The sequence below is a fragment of the Lycium ferocissimum genome, unplaced genomic scaffold (genome assembly GCF_029784015.1).
Source record: "Lycium ferocissimum isolate CSIRO_LF1 unplaced genomic scaffold, AGI_CSIRO_Lferr_CH_V1 ctg1863, whole genome shotgun sequence".
Lineage (NCBI taxonomy): Eukaryota > Viridiplantae > Streptophyta > Magnoliopsida > Solanales > Solanaceae > Lycium > Lycium ferocissimum.
In genome coordinates, this window is record NW_026717920.1 from 114,708 (window position 1) to 130,805 (window position 16,098).

At 40.0% G+C, this 16,098-nt stretch overlaps 1 protein-coding gene across 9 annotated transcripts; it reads left to right on the forward strand.

Annotated features, from left to right (window-relative positions):
* Positions 1-423: 423 nt before the first annotated feature.
* Positions 424-11,551, forward strand: LOC132042861 (uncharacterized). Of its 9 annotated transcripts, none has more exons than XR_009411611.1 (10): positions 479-658; positions 1,356-1,637; positions 1,726-1,941; positions 2,029-4,615; positions 4,715-5,487; positions 5,653-5,837; positions 5,914-6,074; positions 6,142-6,190; positions 8,604-8,699; positions 11,365-11,551. XR_009411611.1 is itself a non-coding variant. In XM_059433376.1 (7 exons), the coding sequence occupies exons 2-7, from the start codon at positions 1,431-1,433 to the stop codon at positions 5,993-5,995; spliced, it is 4,050 nt and encodes a 1,349-aa protein (XP_059289359.1). In that variant the 5' UTR covers positions 424-567; positions 1,359-1,430; the 3' UTR covers positions 5,996-6,353. The 9 variants fall into 9 exon arrangements, 2 of the variants coding, with proteins under 2 accessions (XP_059289359.1, XP_059289358.1); XR_009411612.1 differs by having other exon boundaries at positions 8,607-8,699; XR_009411608.1 differs by having other exon boundaries at positions 5,914-6,190.
* Positions 11,552-16,098: the final 4,547 nt, after the last annotated feature.

Sequence of the window (16,098 nt, forward strand, 5' to 3'; positions counted from 1 at the left end):
TTATAAAAAGATATTATGTGAGATACAATAACATAATATATTGTATCTCATATATTAAACTATATAATATATAATTAAGGTAACTAAATTCATAGTTTGGATATTCAGTATATTGAATTCACCTATTATGTCCATGTAATAACATTCACTCTCATCATTTAGATAAATCTATTATGAAAAATGTACTTTTTTATAAATAAATTATTTAATATATTGTATCTCATATATTAAACTATATAATATATAATTAAGGTAATTAAATTCATAGTTTGGATATTCAGTATATTGAATTCACTTATTATGTCCATGTAATAACATTCACTCTCATCATTTAGATAAATGTATTGTGAAAAATGTACTTTTTTAGATATATAAATTATTTATCGGTTCACGGGATACATACACTTTTAACACAAGAACTATAATAAAAAAAGTAATGCTAGCGGTGGTGAAAAATATATAAAGGGTAATATTTGGAGTGAAAATATCTGCTAGGCTGGGCGTTATGATTTAGGGTTAAACCCGCACGTAACGCCGTTATTTGTCTGTTCACAAAGAATCGAAGAAGTTACATATTTATAATCACCGCTTCACTAGGTTGTGCCATTTGTTCACTTGATTGCTCAATCGGCCCTTGGATAAACCCTAGAATTTTCCGGCAAGGGTTTCCACATTCATTTTGCATTTTCATATTTGGTTTTTGTGTGCAATGTTTAGTGCTTATTGATCTGCCATTTCTTGTTAGGATTGAAATCCTTTGTCGAATCATGCTCCTGCTATTACAGTTTTTCTTTGAGGAAAAAAAAAAAGAATAATTTTTTTAAGTTATGAAATTGATTATTAGGTTATGATAACTTCTATCTCAACTCTGCTAATCTTATTCTGCTCGAATTTACGATTCAATGTCTATTCGTTGTTAACTTTTGCATTTTTTCCCAATTCAAAACCGGTGTTGAGGCTTTTAATTTCTTATAGGGTTGGATGAACTGATTAGTTCTAAATTTTAACAAGCTCAGGGTTTACTGAATAGTTTGAATTTGCATTTCTGGATTTTCCTTCATGCGTGCTTGATTGTTGTATATGTATCCTTTCTTGTTACTGTAAATCTTAACCAAAAACCTTCATTTTATAATGATCACAATCTTGCAATACCTAGTTCAGCTTTAGATTTCTTGTTTTAAACATCATTCTCAATAAGTATTTAGCATATACAAGTGTTGGGGCATGGGAGTTGAGTGCATATGTGGCTTTTTAAGATTTGACTTTTGCGTTAATTCTATTTTGCCTTTATTACCTGAATGTGTATTTCATTCATTGTCGTGTTTCTAATTATAGTTATTTGACGAGCTTTGCAGTAGCAACTTTCTTGTACCAGAAGCATAAATGCGTTGATGTGTTGTGGGAACTGACATTTTTACTCCTGAGTAGATATGGGTTTTGATATTGAATGCATAATTGACATCCATACCTATCCCGGAGAGTATTTCTGTCCTGTTTGTCGCACACTCGTATTCCCTAATGAAGCCGTCCAATCACAGTGCACTCATCTCTACTGCAAACCTTGTCTGGCCCATGTTGCCAATGGGAGCCGGGCCTGTCCCTATGATGGATACTTGGTGACTGAAGCGGACTCTAAAGTAATTGCACTCTGTACATTGTCTTTTAGATAATTGCTCATGCTTTTGCCTACTCTTGGTATCTTGAATTTGTTGCTTTTCCTCGCAGCCCCTTATTGAGTCAGACAAGACACTTGCTGAAAGCGTAGGCAGAGTTAAAGTGCGTTGTCTCTATCACAGAAGTGGATGCACATGGGAAGGTCCCTTGTCTGATAACACTTCCCATTGTTCTGCCTGTTCCTTTGGCAATTCCCCAGTTATATGCAATAGATGTGGAGTCCAGATTGTGCATCGACAAGTGCATGAGCATGCCTTGAGTTGTCCTGTGAGTGCTTTTCTTACATACATATGTAATCCTCATCTTCCCTTATAATGGAAATGGATGGTTTCTTAGTGTATATCTTCTATCCAGGGTGTATATCCTGCACAGCAGACAGCTAACGGTACTCAAGATAATCCTAGCTCTGGCGCAGCCACCACTGCTGGTGCTGGTGCTGGTGCTGAGTCGAATCAAACTACAGCTCAATCAGGAACTCCAGCATCTCAGACGCCAAACCCTCAAACATTAACAGCTTCTGTGCCACCTGGACAAGATCCCAATCAGCAAACAAATGCCAGCTCTCAGGCCCTTGCTACAGCTTCAGCTGGTGTGCCTACTTCAGACCAGTGGTATCAGCAACAATATCAACAGTATTATCAGCAATATGCTGGATATGATCCTTATCAACAGCAAACTTATCAACAATACTATCCTTATCAGCAGCAACCCGTCCAACAATATCAGCAACCTCAGATTTACATGCAGCCACCTGCACAAACCCACACTCCGGTCCCAACACAGCCTCAACCCCAGCCCCAGTCGCAACCACTTAATCCCCAATCTCAACCTCAAATGCAAGCCCTACCTAAGGGGCAGACTCAATCACAGGTTCAAGCTCTGGCACAACAGAATCAAAACCAGGTTCAAGTCAACCCACAGCAGCAGCTCCCACCTACTATGCAACTTCATACCCAAATTCCATCACAAATATATCCAACTTCTCGTGCTCAGCCACCTAATCAACCTCCCCCATATCCGCAGCCCTATCCAATGCAGCCTCATTCACAACACCATGTGCAGGTGCCACAGTATCAGCAGCCTCCTGCCCAGGTTCATCTCCCCCCGTCTTCTCAAGGCCAACCGCATCCTCCTGTGCAACCACAACCTCATTCACTATTTCAACCGCAAATAAATGTGCAACATCTTCCACAATCTCATGGCCAATTGCGCCCTCCTCAGGCCAGCCAGCCTGCTCATGCACCGGGTCAGACCCTCCATTCAACAGCCAATACAGTTTCAGGTTTCCATTCCTATCCACAACCCCAGCCCATGCAGCAAGCGCCTGTGGGGATTAACCAGAAAACTCAAATGCGTCCACATCCTACTAGTGGGTCTATGCCTCCGGTTCAAACTCAGGGTCAGGTTACTCAACAACCTCCTTTAGTGCGCCCACCTCAGGGTCTAGTCGCCAATCAGCAACCGGCGCTTGTACCTTCTCAAGGTCAAGCTCCTGCAAAGTCTCAACTTTATCCTACTGCTCAACAAGTAGGACACCCAATTCAGCAACATCCTGTTCAGCCTAATCAACAGCCAATGCCTCAACAATACAGTCAACAGCATACATTTCCTGGTCCATTTCCGAGCCAATCACACCAACAAGGTCATTTTACTCACCAGCAGCCATTGCAGTCTCAGTTCCGCCCTCAAGGTCTTCCTAGTGCGGTGCCTCAAAGTTTGCATGCGTATATTCAGCCACAGCAAAATGTCGCCTTACCACCTCCCCCACAACCTCAACAATCTCAAACATATATAGGAAGGCCTGGGATGCAAAATCATGTCCAGGTGATTTCTCAGGCTCATGGTGGATATAATACTGCAGCCCAGGTTAGACCTATCCAGCCTGCTTTAAGCCAGCCACAAATGAATCAAAGTTATGGGAACCGCATAAGCAACGAGCATGAGTCGATTGATCAGAAGAAACGGTCATCCCTAGAAAGTAAAAGTGATAAGTTACCTGACAAAACTGCAGGAAGACCAGAAGTGGGAGTTTCTTCCCAGGATAATGCTCAAAAGGATCTAAGTTCCCTTGCACAGAGCGCCGGCAGTGATATAGATGTTCATAAGGGTGATTCAGATGAGCTTATGGACAAAAGAACTGTTAAGGAAGAGGGAAATGAGTACTCTTTGGAGCCTAAATCTGCTGCCAAATCAGCTGATGCAACAGTTAAGCCAGAGAAAGATGCCTATGATGATGCTCCGAAAGAGCTGGACCAGGCTTTGGCAAATCATGCATCTTCTGATGCCACCGATGGTTCAATGGAGAATCTGAACCCTGGAAGAAATTCACATGTCGCTACCGTTGACGCAGGGGGTTTTCAGCAGTATGGCCATGAGATGCCACCACCAAAATATGGACCATCTGGTCAACAAAGGTCTGTTGGTCCTATGATGATACCACCAATGCAACCTGCAGGCCGTTCTTCTCATGCCCAAGGTCCCGGATATCCCCCTAATGCAACGATGCCTTCAGGGGATGTGCCTCAGGCTGGTCAGCCATTTAATTCTCGTGTTCATCATCCACAATTCCTGAAGCAGCCTAGTAGTGCCCCCCTTGGTGCTATCCCCGGTCCAGGGTCTACAGCACCCTTTGCTAGAGGGCATGGTCATTTTCCTCCACCAGGTGATTTCCGAGAGGGGATAACGGGAATGGGAAGAGCACCGTTAAGTGGTCCTGAAATTCATAGTGGAACACAACACTCGGTTAATCCAGCAGAAGCTGAAATGTTTCAAAACCAAAGGGTGAATCGGTTTGATGGAAATCAACCAAATCCATTCCCCCCAGGGTCCTTTGATAAGGTTCCATTTGGCCAACCTAGAGGTATGGAATCAGCTAGGGATACAAGGTTGAAGGCGCCTATGGGGGAGCATTTAAGTCCTTTACCAGTGACTCACGATCAAGGTGAGTTGGAATTTTTTATTCAATTATTTCCTCAATAATTTATCAAGAAGAATTAATTTCCTAACTAATTTCACTAAATAATGAACTTTGTTGTTGCAGCATCACGGCTTCTTGACAAACCACCTCGCGGATTAGGATACGATTCTGGATCAAAATTTGAGGCCAGTGCTGGGGTTCCGCCTAACAGATTATTGCCTCCATATCATCCTCCTGGCTCGATGCATTTCAAGGGAATTGGAGAAAGAGAAGCACAGCTTGGTCCGCATGACGATGATAGAAAAAGGGCAGGCTCTGGATTTGGTGCGCAACATATGGATTATTTGTCTGCGAGAAACCCTGATGGGGAGTTCTTTAACATTCCACCACGTGGATTTGCAAGTCACTCGCGTTTTGACGATATTGGTGGCAGAGAGCCCCGTCAATTTATTGAAGGGCCTGGGCCTTTCAATTTACCTTCCAATCAAGCTGGCGGTTTATTCTCTGATGGTAGGTTCCAAACTTTGCCTGGCCATCCACATGGAGGCGAGATTGATGGTCTTGGGGATTTGAGAGGTAGCGAGCATGCTACCTTTGGTCGTCCTTACAAACATGTCCGGAGTGGTGATCTGTTTGGAAAAGACGTGCCAAGTCATTTGCATCATGTTGAGCCTTTGGATCCTCAGAAATTACCAAGTCATTTACGTTTTGGTGAACCTGCTGGCTTTGGTCCCTTTGCTGGCCGTCCTAATATGGGGGAGTTGTCTGGGTTTGGAGATATTCCTGGTTTTGGTGAATCAATTGGACGCAACAAACCTGGTATGCCACGGTTTGGGGAGCCTGGCTTCAGGAGCAGGTATCCTGTCCCGGGATTTCTGAATCACGGGCTTTATGCAGTAAGTCATTATGTTATGAACTGTGTAATTATCTTATTCATTTTCCTTCGTTAGTATGTTATTTCTTGGAAATTGAGCTTTATAGCATTGTTATCACGTGATGGTCATTATGTGCATGAAATTAGATATCCTTTTATTAATTTTTTGTTAATTCCAACTTCTCAGGGTGATGTGGACTCCTTTGATAGACCAAGAAAGAGAAAGCCCGTGAGCATGGGATGGTGCCGTATTTGCAAGGTTGATTGTGAAACTGTTGAGGGCCTAGATATGCATTCACAGACAAGAGAGCACCAGGATATGGCTATGGATATGGTCAGGTCTATCAAGGAGCAAAACCGAAAAAAACAGAAGTGAGCGTTCGATAGATTTTGTAACACCGACAAATTCCACAGAACAGATTGTTATTCCTTTGCTACCATTTTGTAGGACTTTTAGCGATCGTGCTTCAGTTGAAGAGAAAGGCAAGACTAGAAAGGCAGTGTTCGAGGGCCGTGTTAGAAAGACTTGAGCTGGGATGGTAAATAGGGAGTGGAAAGACGTGATTGATGGTTGTAACTAAGCCTTCAGTCAAGCGTTTGCATCGCGATGTAGGTGATTAGCTTTACCGTCTTTCTTCTTTTTCTGGGGGTTTTTATCCTAGCTTTGTCATTTCAGGTTGCTGCCCTGTTGTTGGAGATGGTTTGGATTGGAAGTTTCTGTGGCAGTTAAGTTGTTTTGCCCATGGTTTTGAAATTTTCTTTTTTCCCATCTTAGGACGATTTATGTCAACTTAGTCCTAGTGGATCTGTAGCTATATTCTGCACTTTCCTTGGTTATGCAACGTAGTTTATGGAAATTTCCTGCTAATTAAACGTTGTTATGCGTTAGTTTCAGTTCTTATGCAAGAGTTTCTATAAAATGTATGCTCTGGAATTACCTATCTTCTAGTGCTCGTTCAATGCTTCTGGAAAATAGCAACTAATAGTGGTGCTTCTTCGGACATGGGATAGTGCAGACCTGATCCTTAAATAATAACCATAGAAGTTAATATCAAATCATAGCTTTTTCCGTTATTACTTTTTTTTTTTTTTTTTGTTGGTCAACAGAAGAATAGTTTCCACAGAGTTGGTATAGAAGTTCTAGTATCCACTTCCTAACCAAAATTTTACAATCTATTTTGAAAAAAGAAAAGCAAAAAGAAAGAAGGAAAAACTGTATGTGAAGATCAGTTTTAGCCCTGACAGTTCACAGTTTGCTGTTGCAGCCTCTAAAGTAAGAAGGGGCATACATTGGAATGCCCACTCTTTTTTGTTAACTGATAATCCACTTCCCTTAAGAGGGATCTTATGGTCACTTCTGTGTTGCAGTGATACATAAAGCAGAGACGCACACACTTATCCAGAAAGAAAAAAAAAAGCAGACACACACAAAGACAGAGAAAATGTGATCCATGAATATACTATCCCGTTAGCAGCTGGAGATAAAAATACAATCTCCCTTTTTGACATATTGTCAATAGTTTTGTTAAAAAAATGTAGAGAACTTCAATCTAGAGTCTAAATTATTGAATACTTGAATGAAACTGGTTCAAATGGAACGAAATCATATTGACGGTTCATATAGCTGAACCCAGCCGGCTTGGGATTGAGGCGTAGTAGTTGGTGAGACACTTTTCATTGCTCTGAGATGCTTTTCCAGTGCTAACATTGAAGTTCACTAAGTACTTTTTTTTGTTTTTGTATGCTGTCTGTTCCATGTATACTTTTTGATTGGACGAAGAGTAGATAAGAATGACAGCTATGGGATTTGAACCTGTTACGGGTCTATGAGCTGTAGAATAATGTGCCATAGCAACCGTTAGATTGGTATATCAGTACAACCGTACAAGAAGTAATGTGAAAAGTTATAACTGGTGGCTGTCTGTTAACAGACTGTCATTGGATTGCCGTTTTTCTTGATTGATGGAGGGGACCTTGTATGCAAGATCTTTATGCGGTTTCTTCCTATTCTCTTATGTTATGTTTGTAGACTTTGAAGTTGTTCTGAATTAAATCTTTCATAGAACCATTTAGATAAAAGATTATGGTAACTTAAAAATTAACTGCACCATCGACAGCTCTTGAGCTGGCAGGTTATTTTTTTTTCTGTGCATATTTCAGTTTTGGGCTACGACCCAGGGGCAGTTGGGGTTCAGACTTGAGGGTAAATGTTTTACTGGATTCTCTATGTTCTTCAGGGCATTAGATAACAGGGTGCTCAAGTTGTCACGTAACTTAGAATGTTCTAATGATGATTTAATTGCCAACCAAAAAAAGACTACGAAAAGACACGTTTATGCTCTAAGATTAAAATCCCCTAAGTTAGACGACATTAAAATGAGGTTTTGGTAGAAGGGAATCAGTTTTCAGTGAAGATAATTAAAGCTTGTTCTTCATAATACATCATCTTTTGAAGAATGAAATGCTTATCGCATAACATCTGAGTTGGGGTTGCGGTTGTGAGAAGCTTCTCTTGGCGATCGTCTTCTGCCAGACAACACTGTTTTTAAAAAAATTATTTTTCTATTTTGTGTAGGGCCCTTTTTGTTGCGCATCTCTTTCAACTTCCCATCAGTTTTTTGTGTTGTGATGTCCTCTCATGCCTTAAGAGGATACATCCTCGTTTTGATGATGCTTAACCCGATAATCTTGAATTTCCTGGCTTCTTCTGGCGTTCTTTTAAGCTAGTTTGCCTATTGCACAAGCTTATTCACTAACCTAGGTTGCTAATGTTTCGATCTCTCCTTTCTTAGGACTGATTCACTGACAGATGTAGTTTAGTGGTAAGGAAATAATTACCATGCCATAGAATTGAGATGCTAAGTTTTGTGATGTGAACAAATATTAGTAGCAATAGTATGAAATTCAGTTAGTGACTGTATTGGAGTCTCCCTAGTTTATAATTCCTCTTTTTGGGTCTCTCTCTTCTACAAGGTTGTCTGTTTACTTCTTTGCAAGTTAAGGCACTGCTCTGCTGTTTCATTGGTTTATTTAGTTGCAAATGTACGAGATAATTTCTCATTATTTTCAAAAGCTTATCTTGCTGTCTGAGGCTACATTTTGAAGTTAATTTTCTTCTGGTTGAAATTTCTACAATAGAAGATCTTTTCGATTCGACCTGTCTTTTTCCGGCGAGGCAGACGAGATAAAAGGCTGACTCTTCAGCAGACTGGTTTACTCGCAGTATTATGGGTGGTAAGGATATGTTTGATGTACAAAACATGTTTATTAGCATATATGGTGTTTGTGTTGGTTGATTGGTAATCTGCTAGACTATATTCTTTTCTTTAGCCTCCTTTACCGTTCTTAGATTTCTGGATAGGGCATTGCGCTTGAAGTTGAGGAATTATATGGATGTTTTGGTTGTGCTCTACTTTTGGAGTTTAGATTTTTTGATAGTTGGGAGATTAGCTACTAAACTCGAGTGCCTTAGAGTTCTGTCTCATGCAGTACGCATGTGGGGGCTTCTATGTGGAAGCTGACATTTCACAGTATACATACTAAGAGGGTGAAGAGGTTTAGAGATAAAGATAAATGTAAAAATAAATTGAACTGTGATTCAGTGATTACCCTATTATGATTAGTGTAGATTTGTTGTTTGAGAATGTTGGTTATTGCTCAGTAATAGTGTTTAGATGCTCTTAGGAGGCTGACATAATTCCATTAGTCGTGAATTCAGTAACTGTGCCCCCTTTGCGTGCAGCATTTGTCTTTACCAATAGTGATAAATTATTGTAAGAGAGTTTCTTGACTGGTTTATAACATCTAGTATAACTCATTCTTATTGATCAACATTGTAAACATAGATTGATAGTTTAAGGAATAATCTGAAGCAACATGATTGATCTTCATGAAAACCCACTCGTGTGGCACGAGGATTTTTTTGAGCTTTTGCTATGGCTAGTAGGCTGTTACTTTCTAGAGGCTGCAGGTTTGCGAGGCTTATGGTATAATGTGTTTGATTCCAACATCTATGATACTGCTAAAGTATCAAGCTTGTCAATTAGCCATTAGCTACTCTTTTCTTTAAGTTTAATTTCCACTCTGTACAGCCAATTGTTACTGCAATCTCTAGTTCTTGCCCTTGTTCATTATCGTTGTGGAACATTTTAAATGATATAATCGGTTACTTATTCTCATGCAGAAGGTTGAAACGTTATAGTAGTTAAATTTTAACTTAAAAATATTTAAAGAAAAGGGAATACTAGGAACACATCTTAGGTTATGAAGGTAGGATTTAGTTGGTTCCTCCATGAAAATTTGTGGTCCAGGATAGACCTCAAAGCCGTAAAGATGCTTTTGCGATGAAATGAAGTAGACATGTACTTAGTTTGGTCTTATGGGTTTCTGTTTCACTGCAAGTATATGATTGTAGAAAATATATGAAATCCATCTTTCCTTGGTCACATGATAAATTTTACTTGGAACTGAAGAGATGCTTAAATATATGCTCCCATATTTTTTAGGCTCCCTTTTGTTTATCCTTTTTTTAAAGGTAAATTGAAAATTGATCACTTGATATCAGTATCTTTTGATCATAAAAATTCAAATTCCATAGTTAGTGATATAACTGCAATAGCTAATTTCCGTTGAAAATAAATTGTAAAATTCTACTGGGGGATGCAAATATGGATTGTTCAGATTTCAGCCCGTTTAAGTGCATATGTTTTTCTCTTTCAAAATCATTGGTGGGTTGTAACACTTGAACAAAAACGAATCAAAAGTAAACCCTCATACTTCATGGAGATCGAAGGGTTAGATATTAATGGGTGGGTTACAAAAATGGGTTGACTTAAAAAAAAGTCACCTTTGCCCTTTCAATATATTTTTCATTTTTGAAATATCCTAGCTTTTGCGATGTTCTTGTTGTTTGGTTAAGCTTGTTATAAAGAAATGTTTGAGAACATTATGAATGTCCTAAACGTCTCAATTTAAAAATGGGAACTATATTTGTATTAGTACTAGACTAGACTAGATGGTGGTTGACGGGCCCAATAACTAGTTGTATGTGCGAAATCGTTTTTTTATACAGTTTTAAAAGTTAAGGTTGCTTATGACCGGTGTGAATGTAGTTTTAAGCTTCTTATTTCAAAAGGCCGGTGAAGCATATTGTTTAATTTGTGTGAATATATATATATATATATATATATATCTGTGTGTGTGTGTGTGTGCACGGGCCCAATGTTGTATTTTATGTATTTTTTTTCTCAAGTTTTTCCAATAGCTGTAGAAAAAAAAAAATTAGCCGCTTGGATTTTTTGTTCAATAAATATTTGTAAATTCTATTCTTCAACTGGCCAACTTGTAACGCCTCTGAGTTGGTCCTTCAGTTAAATCTCGCAATCTCTTTTGTATTCCTTTCTTTGTGTTCTGAGATCTCAGAGCAATAATCCAATTATAAAAACTGGTAATGTGTTTAAGTGTTTTTTCTTTTTTCTAATCAGTGGGTTAAATGGACGTGCATGTTTTTTCCCCCTTATTCTTCTTTCTTGTTGCCCTGCCCCATTTTCTACAATCAGTTTTTATTCCTTACCCCAAAAGGATCAAACAAATAATTGGCTTGAAGGACAAGGAGAAGATAGTGACTGGTTTAATGAATAGACAAATTAAACGTGTTGTCGTGAAGGAGAACATGTCCAAAGTAGTAAGCTCAGCAACAACAAATCAAGAACAGGATAGATCAACCAGGCAATTCATGCCTGGATTGAACCTTTGTACACAAATTTACACAGTTCAACCCAAACCTAATAGTTACCTTAAATAAAGGGTGTTTGATCTTAAAGACACATCTCTATGAACAATTTTAAACTTTTTTCTATTTTCTTATCATTTTTTCTTTCTGTAACATTTTTTTTTCCAGGTTCAATCATGTGTAAGAGACCCGGCTGCTGAAGTCATACCTTTGGCACCCAAGACATAATAGGTATACAATAGTTTTGTTTTGCTACTCTGCAGCTTCACAGGAGAGGACACAAGTTAACGTCACAGATTCTTCAGTGAAAACTGGCCAGCTACAATACACTGGAAAAGGTCAAACTATTTCAACAGTTATTTACACAAAAAATTTGAAAGACTTTGCTGAGCCAGACGATTATTGAAAGTTCTTTCTAAGCAATGCTATTATGTAGTTAGTGGTCTAGCAAAATGCAGTTGTACATGCCGCATGATTCTTACAGAAAAATACACTCGTACATACCACACGTCTGACTGAGCTGCCCCGAACTCAAATTCCCTCGCGCACTATTGTACGAATAAAAATTATTTGTTAGATAGTAAAGAGATTCAAAAGTATGCTTTGAGAAATACTATCTCCAATGCTTAATTTGATTTGTAACCTTCAGTGGAAAGAAGAAGAATATACAACACGATATAATAAAAATTACTGAAAATTATGGCAAGAATGGATAACGGGGTAAGTATTGTTGTACTTGATTAAAGAGGATCACAGTTGAACAACTGGATACACAACTTTCACGTGAGATCCAGTGAAGAAGTTTTTTAGTTTTGTCGACCTACAGGACAAAAGTTCAGTTTGTTGAAGTATTTTCACAAGCATTCAGGTAAAACAAAGCACCAACAAAGAGAATGAAAAACACGAATGCACGGAAAAGGAAAAGAGAGAAACCAAACATGCGTATAAACGGAACGTAACGAACGACCATTAAACAAAACTATTGTTCAGAAAAAAACATAAAAAGGTCCACGAAGTTCAGGAAAGTATATAGCAGAGAGAAACAATAAAATTTTCACATTTACAATGCAGAGAAGGAAGAGGGAGAAAGAGGAAGCATTGCAGCGAAAGAAGTGTGATGCAGAAATAATAGTACTCAACTGAGAGGAATCAAGTGGTGATATTTCCGATGTCAAAATGGCCCACGAAATGACCAATTTACACCTTGTTTGGATGGTTATTACCTATTGTATTGCATTGTATTATGTTGTTAGTTTAAATACAATGTTGGTTTTAATTGTTATTTAAATTTTATTGTATCGTATCGTTAAATTCATTGTTGTGTAACGACGGAAAGTCTCATTTTGTGTAATGATAGATTTGGTGTGATCGCGTCGTTATCTTATTTCTTTTTCTCATTTTGTCTTACTTAATATTTAATAATCGTATTTTATTCTTTACCCTACCTTTTTGTAGTAACTCTGCCCCTTACTCTACTTATGACCCAGCCAAAGCTGAGTGGGCGACAGGCCAGATGGCAGGAACTTCTCGCAGAGTTCAATTTTAACTTGGAGTACAAAAGCGGGAAGACCAACCAGGTTCTTTGATGCGCTGAGTCGAAGGGCTGACTTAGCGTCGGTGTGTTTACTCGCCGCCCTTAGGGGAAGCGAAGTTTCCACCCCGATAAAAGATCGATAAGGGGAGTGGCTCCCTAAAGACCCTGCTGCTCAACATTTGATTAGCCTCGCAGAGCAGGGAAAAACTCGCCAGTTTTATATGGAAGATGGGTTTCTCAGAGTCAAAGGGAATCGTCTTTATGTGCCTAAGGGAGGCGACTTGCGGAGGACCCTTCTGAAGGAATGCCACGATACTCTTTGGGCAGGCCATCCAGGAGAGGAAAGGACCATGGCGCTGCTGCGTCGTGCATATTATTGGCCCCAGATGGCAGATGATGTTGCTCAGTATGTGAGGACTTGCTTAGTGTGTCAGAAAGACAAGTCCGATCGCTTGACCCAGGCGGGTCTGCTGCAGCCTCTAGCTGTCCCAAAGAGGCCTTGGGAAAGTGTCTCACTAGATTTTATCACTGGCTTGCCCAAGGTCGGGGATCTGACCACCATTCTGGTTGTGGTGGATCGGTTCTCCAAATATGCTACTTTCATTGCGGCCCCTAAATATGTTTCAGCGGAAGAGACGGCTCGACTCTTCTTTGCTCACATTGTTAAATATTGGGGTCTGCCCAGGGATATTATTAGTGATCGCGATTCTCGCTTCACTAGCAACTTTTGGACCCAGCTCTTCAAGTGCATGGGTTCCAAGTTGAGCCATAGTTCGAGTTTTCATCCCTAATCTGATGGCCAGACGGAACGGTTCAATGGCATCTTTGGAGGACTATCTTCGGCACTTTGTGACTGGTTCTCAGAAGAATTGGGTGAAGCTCTTGGATCTTTGCTCAGTTGTATTTCAACGCCCAAAAGAGCTAGAGTACCAACAAGAGCGCTTTTGAAATTGTTACCGGGCAGCAACCACTCCTCCCACATACTGTTGATGCCCCAAATGTGTCTAAATCTCCCAGAGCTGCTAGCTTCTCTAAGGAATGGAAGCAGAACCTAGAGATAGTGCGGAGCTACCTTGAGAAGGCCCAGAAGCGGATGAAGAAACATGCTGATGAGAACCGCCGCTTCGTGGAGTGTCAAGTTGGTGACAAAGTGATGGTGAAAATCCCAAAGCGGTACCTATTTGCGGGGACTAGTGACCCTCGCTTGCTGCAAAAATATATTGGACCTTTGTCCATTGTGAAACGCATTGGGGAAGTGGCTTACCGTGTTGATGTCCCAGCTTGGTGGAAGATCTATCCAGTTTTCCATGTCAGCTTATTGAAACCTTTTCGAGAAGACAAGGATGATCCCTCGAGCCACTCACAATACCGGTATTCGAGCAAACAAAACATCTTGAAAAAGAGCAGTAGAAGCCATACTTGATGATCGGGTGATTCATGCATCGCGAAAAGACCACCAGGAGTTCCTGGTGAAATGGATAGGATGCGATGCTGAGGAGAACACATGGGAAAGGGCGAAAGACTTGAAGGCCTTCCAGGATTTGATTGACGATTACCTTGCAGAAGGCTCGAGGACGTCGCCAAATCGGGGGGAGAATGTCATGGGTGGCTTTACCGCCATGCCCGATGACCCCTTGGTCGCGCCCCTACGGCCCCGGTGTCATGGACGACCCCGTGGTCTCGGTCGCACCAAGCGACAAGAACGCCCATGCTAATGTCGCCCCGTCGTTCGCTCGTGGCCGAGCCCGCCGGCCCCGTGCCCAAAGCGCCCATCGCCAGCGGCGCCCTCAACGCTACTTTGGGTCGGCGCCCACGCGCCCGTACCAGTACATATCCGTATTTTCGCATATTCGGAAATTTTGGTATAATTGTGACTTGTAAAGAATAAGGCCATGTTTTGATTTTATTTGATACATATGTTGTTGCTTATGAGAAGTGTGGACGCGGAAGCGTCGGGGAAGGCTAAGGGCGAAATGGGAATTTTAGAAATTAGTTTCGGGAATTACAAAATAAGATTCACAATTAATTGGGCTCAAAAAAATATAAGAGAAATTGAGGCCCAAATCAAATGGTGGCCGGCCATGGGAGTTAAAAGACCCAAGCCCATATTATGAATTGGTCATGTGATTGATCATGTGACCAATTATTATAAGAGAAGCTAAGGTTCAAGAAAATTCAAGAAACAAAAAAAAAAACTTGAGACTTTCATGACCATGGCCATTCGGCCGAAAAAAAAAAAAGAGAGGAAAAAAATTGCTAGCCTTCCAACTTTGATCTTAGAATCTTGTTCTTCTTGAACTCTTAGCAAGCTCAAGACGCTCTCCGACATGGCGTAATTAGTTTGGTGGAAGGACGACGTTTGCGGCAAGTGGAAATTGAAGAAAAGGTAAGAACTCTAAGAATCTAGTCTTTTATGTTATGGAATAAGTGTATATGTTATAATGGTCGGGATTAGATGAGAATTATGGAATTTTGGTGAGTGAATGCATGGCGTGTGTGTGTATGGAAAGTGTGCTTGGCCGTGAGCCATGCTAGTGGAGAAGAGAGGTGAATTTAATTTTATTTAGTTTGTTAGTTGTGTCGTTATGGTAGCTATGACGTAGATAAGTCTTAAACGATTCGAATTGGCATTGAAATGGCATGTATGCATGTGGCCGTGTGGTATGTATGACGTAGGAAGAAAAGGAAATGAAATTCATTAGGTTGCTAATTGTGTTGTTATGACGTTTATCACGTAAATAAAGATTTAACGATTAAAGTCGGCATAGAAATTGGTTGTATGTCGTTATGGAAAATTATGTGTTTTAATGCAGCTTTTATGTAATCATGGTGGTGGAGGTTTAAAGCGTGAGTTAATGTTGTTGTTGATGAATTTGGAAGACGAAAATATGCTATGAACATTTACGTCAAAAAATAGAGGCTTTGAATGAATTATGATTTTGGTGAGATTTTTATATGCTTTGCAAATAGTTTGAACGATGATACGGAATACCTCCGGATGGTGTTAGAATGATTTTGATTAGTGAATGAATGTGGAAATGATGATATTAGTTTGGAATGGAAATTGTCGCTTTATATAGAAATGAAGATTTCTTATGTTAGAATGCATTCTAAATGCTTATTGATGTTGTTGGATTTTTGGGTTGTTGTTGATTGATATATTGGGCCGAGCGAGATCTCGGGGATGTTGAATTTACAGGGGAAATGCTGCCGAAATTTCGGTAGACAAATATGGATTTAAGTTTGAATGCATAAAAGCTTGGAACTTATATTTGGCAACTATGACCAAAGCTGTAGATTTTGGCGAACTTGAGACTTGATTTTGGAGACACATAGAAGGCGGAAAAGGTATGTAAAGCCATCCATTT

What these genes read in the sequence shown, in the direction of transcription:
- LOC132042861 (XM_059433376.1), top strand. Translation starts at nt 1,431, where the DNA reads ATGGGTTTTGATATTGAATGCATAATTGACATCCATACCTATCCCGGA. An exon ending in TGACTGAAGCGGACTCTAAA is followed by an intron (nt 1,638 to 1,725) that starts GTAATTGCACTC and finishes TTTTCCTCGCAG; the next exon opens with CCCCTTATTGAGTCAGACAA. An exon ending in ACCAGTGACTCACGATCAAG is followed by an intron (nt 4,616 to 4,714) that starts GTGAGTTGGAAT and finishes TTGTTGTTGCAG; the next exon opens with CATCACGGCTTCTTGACAAA.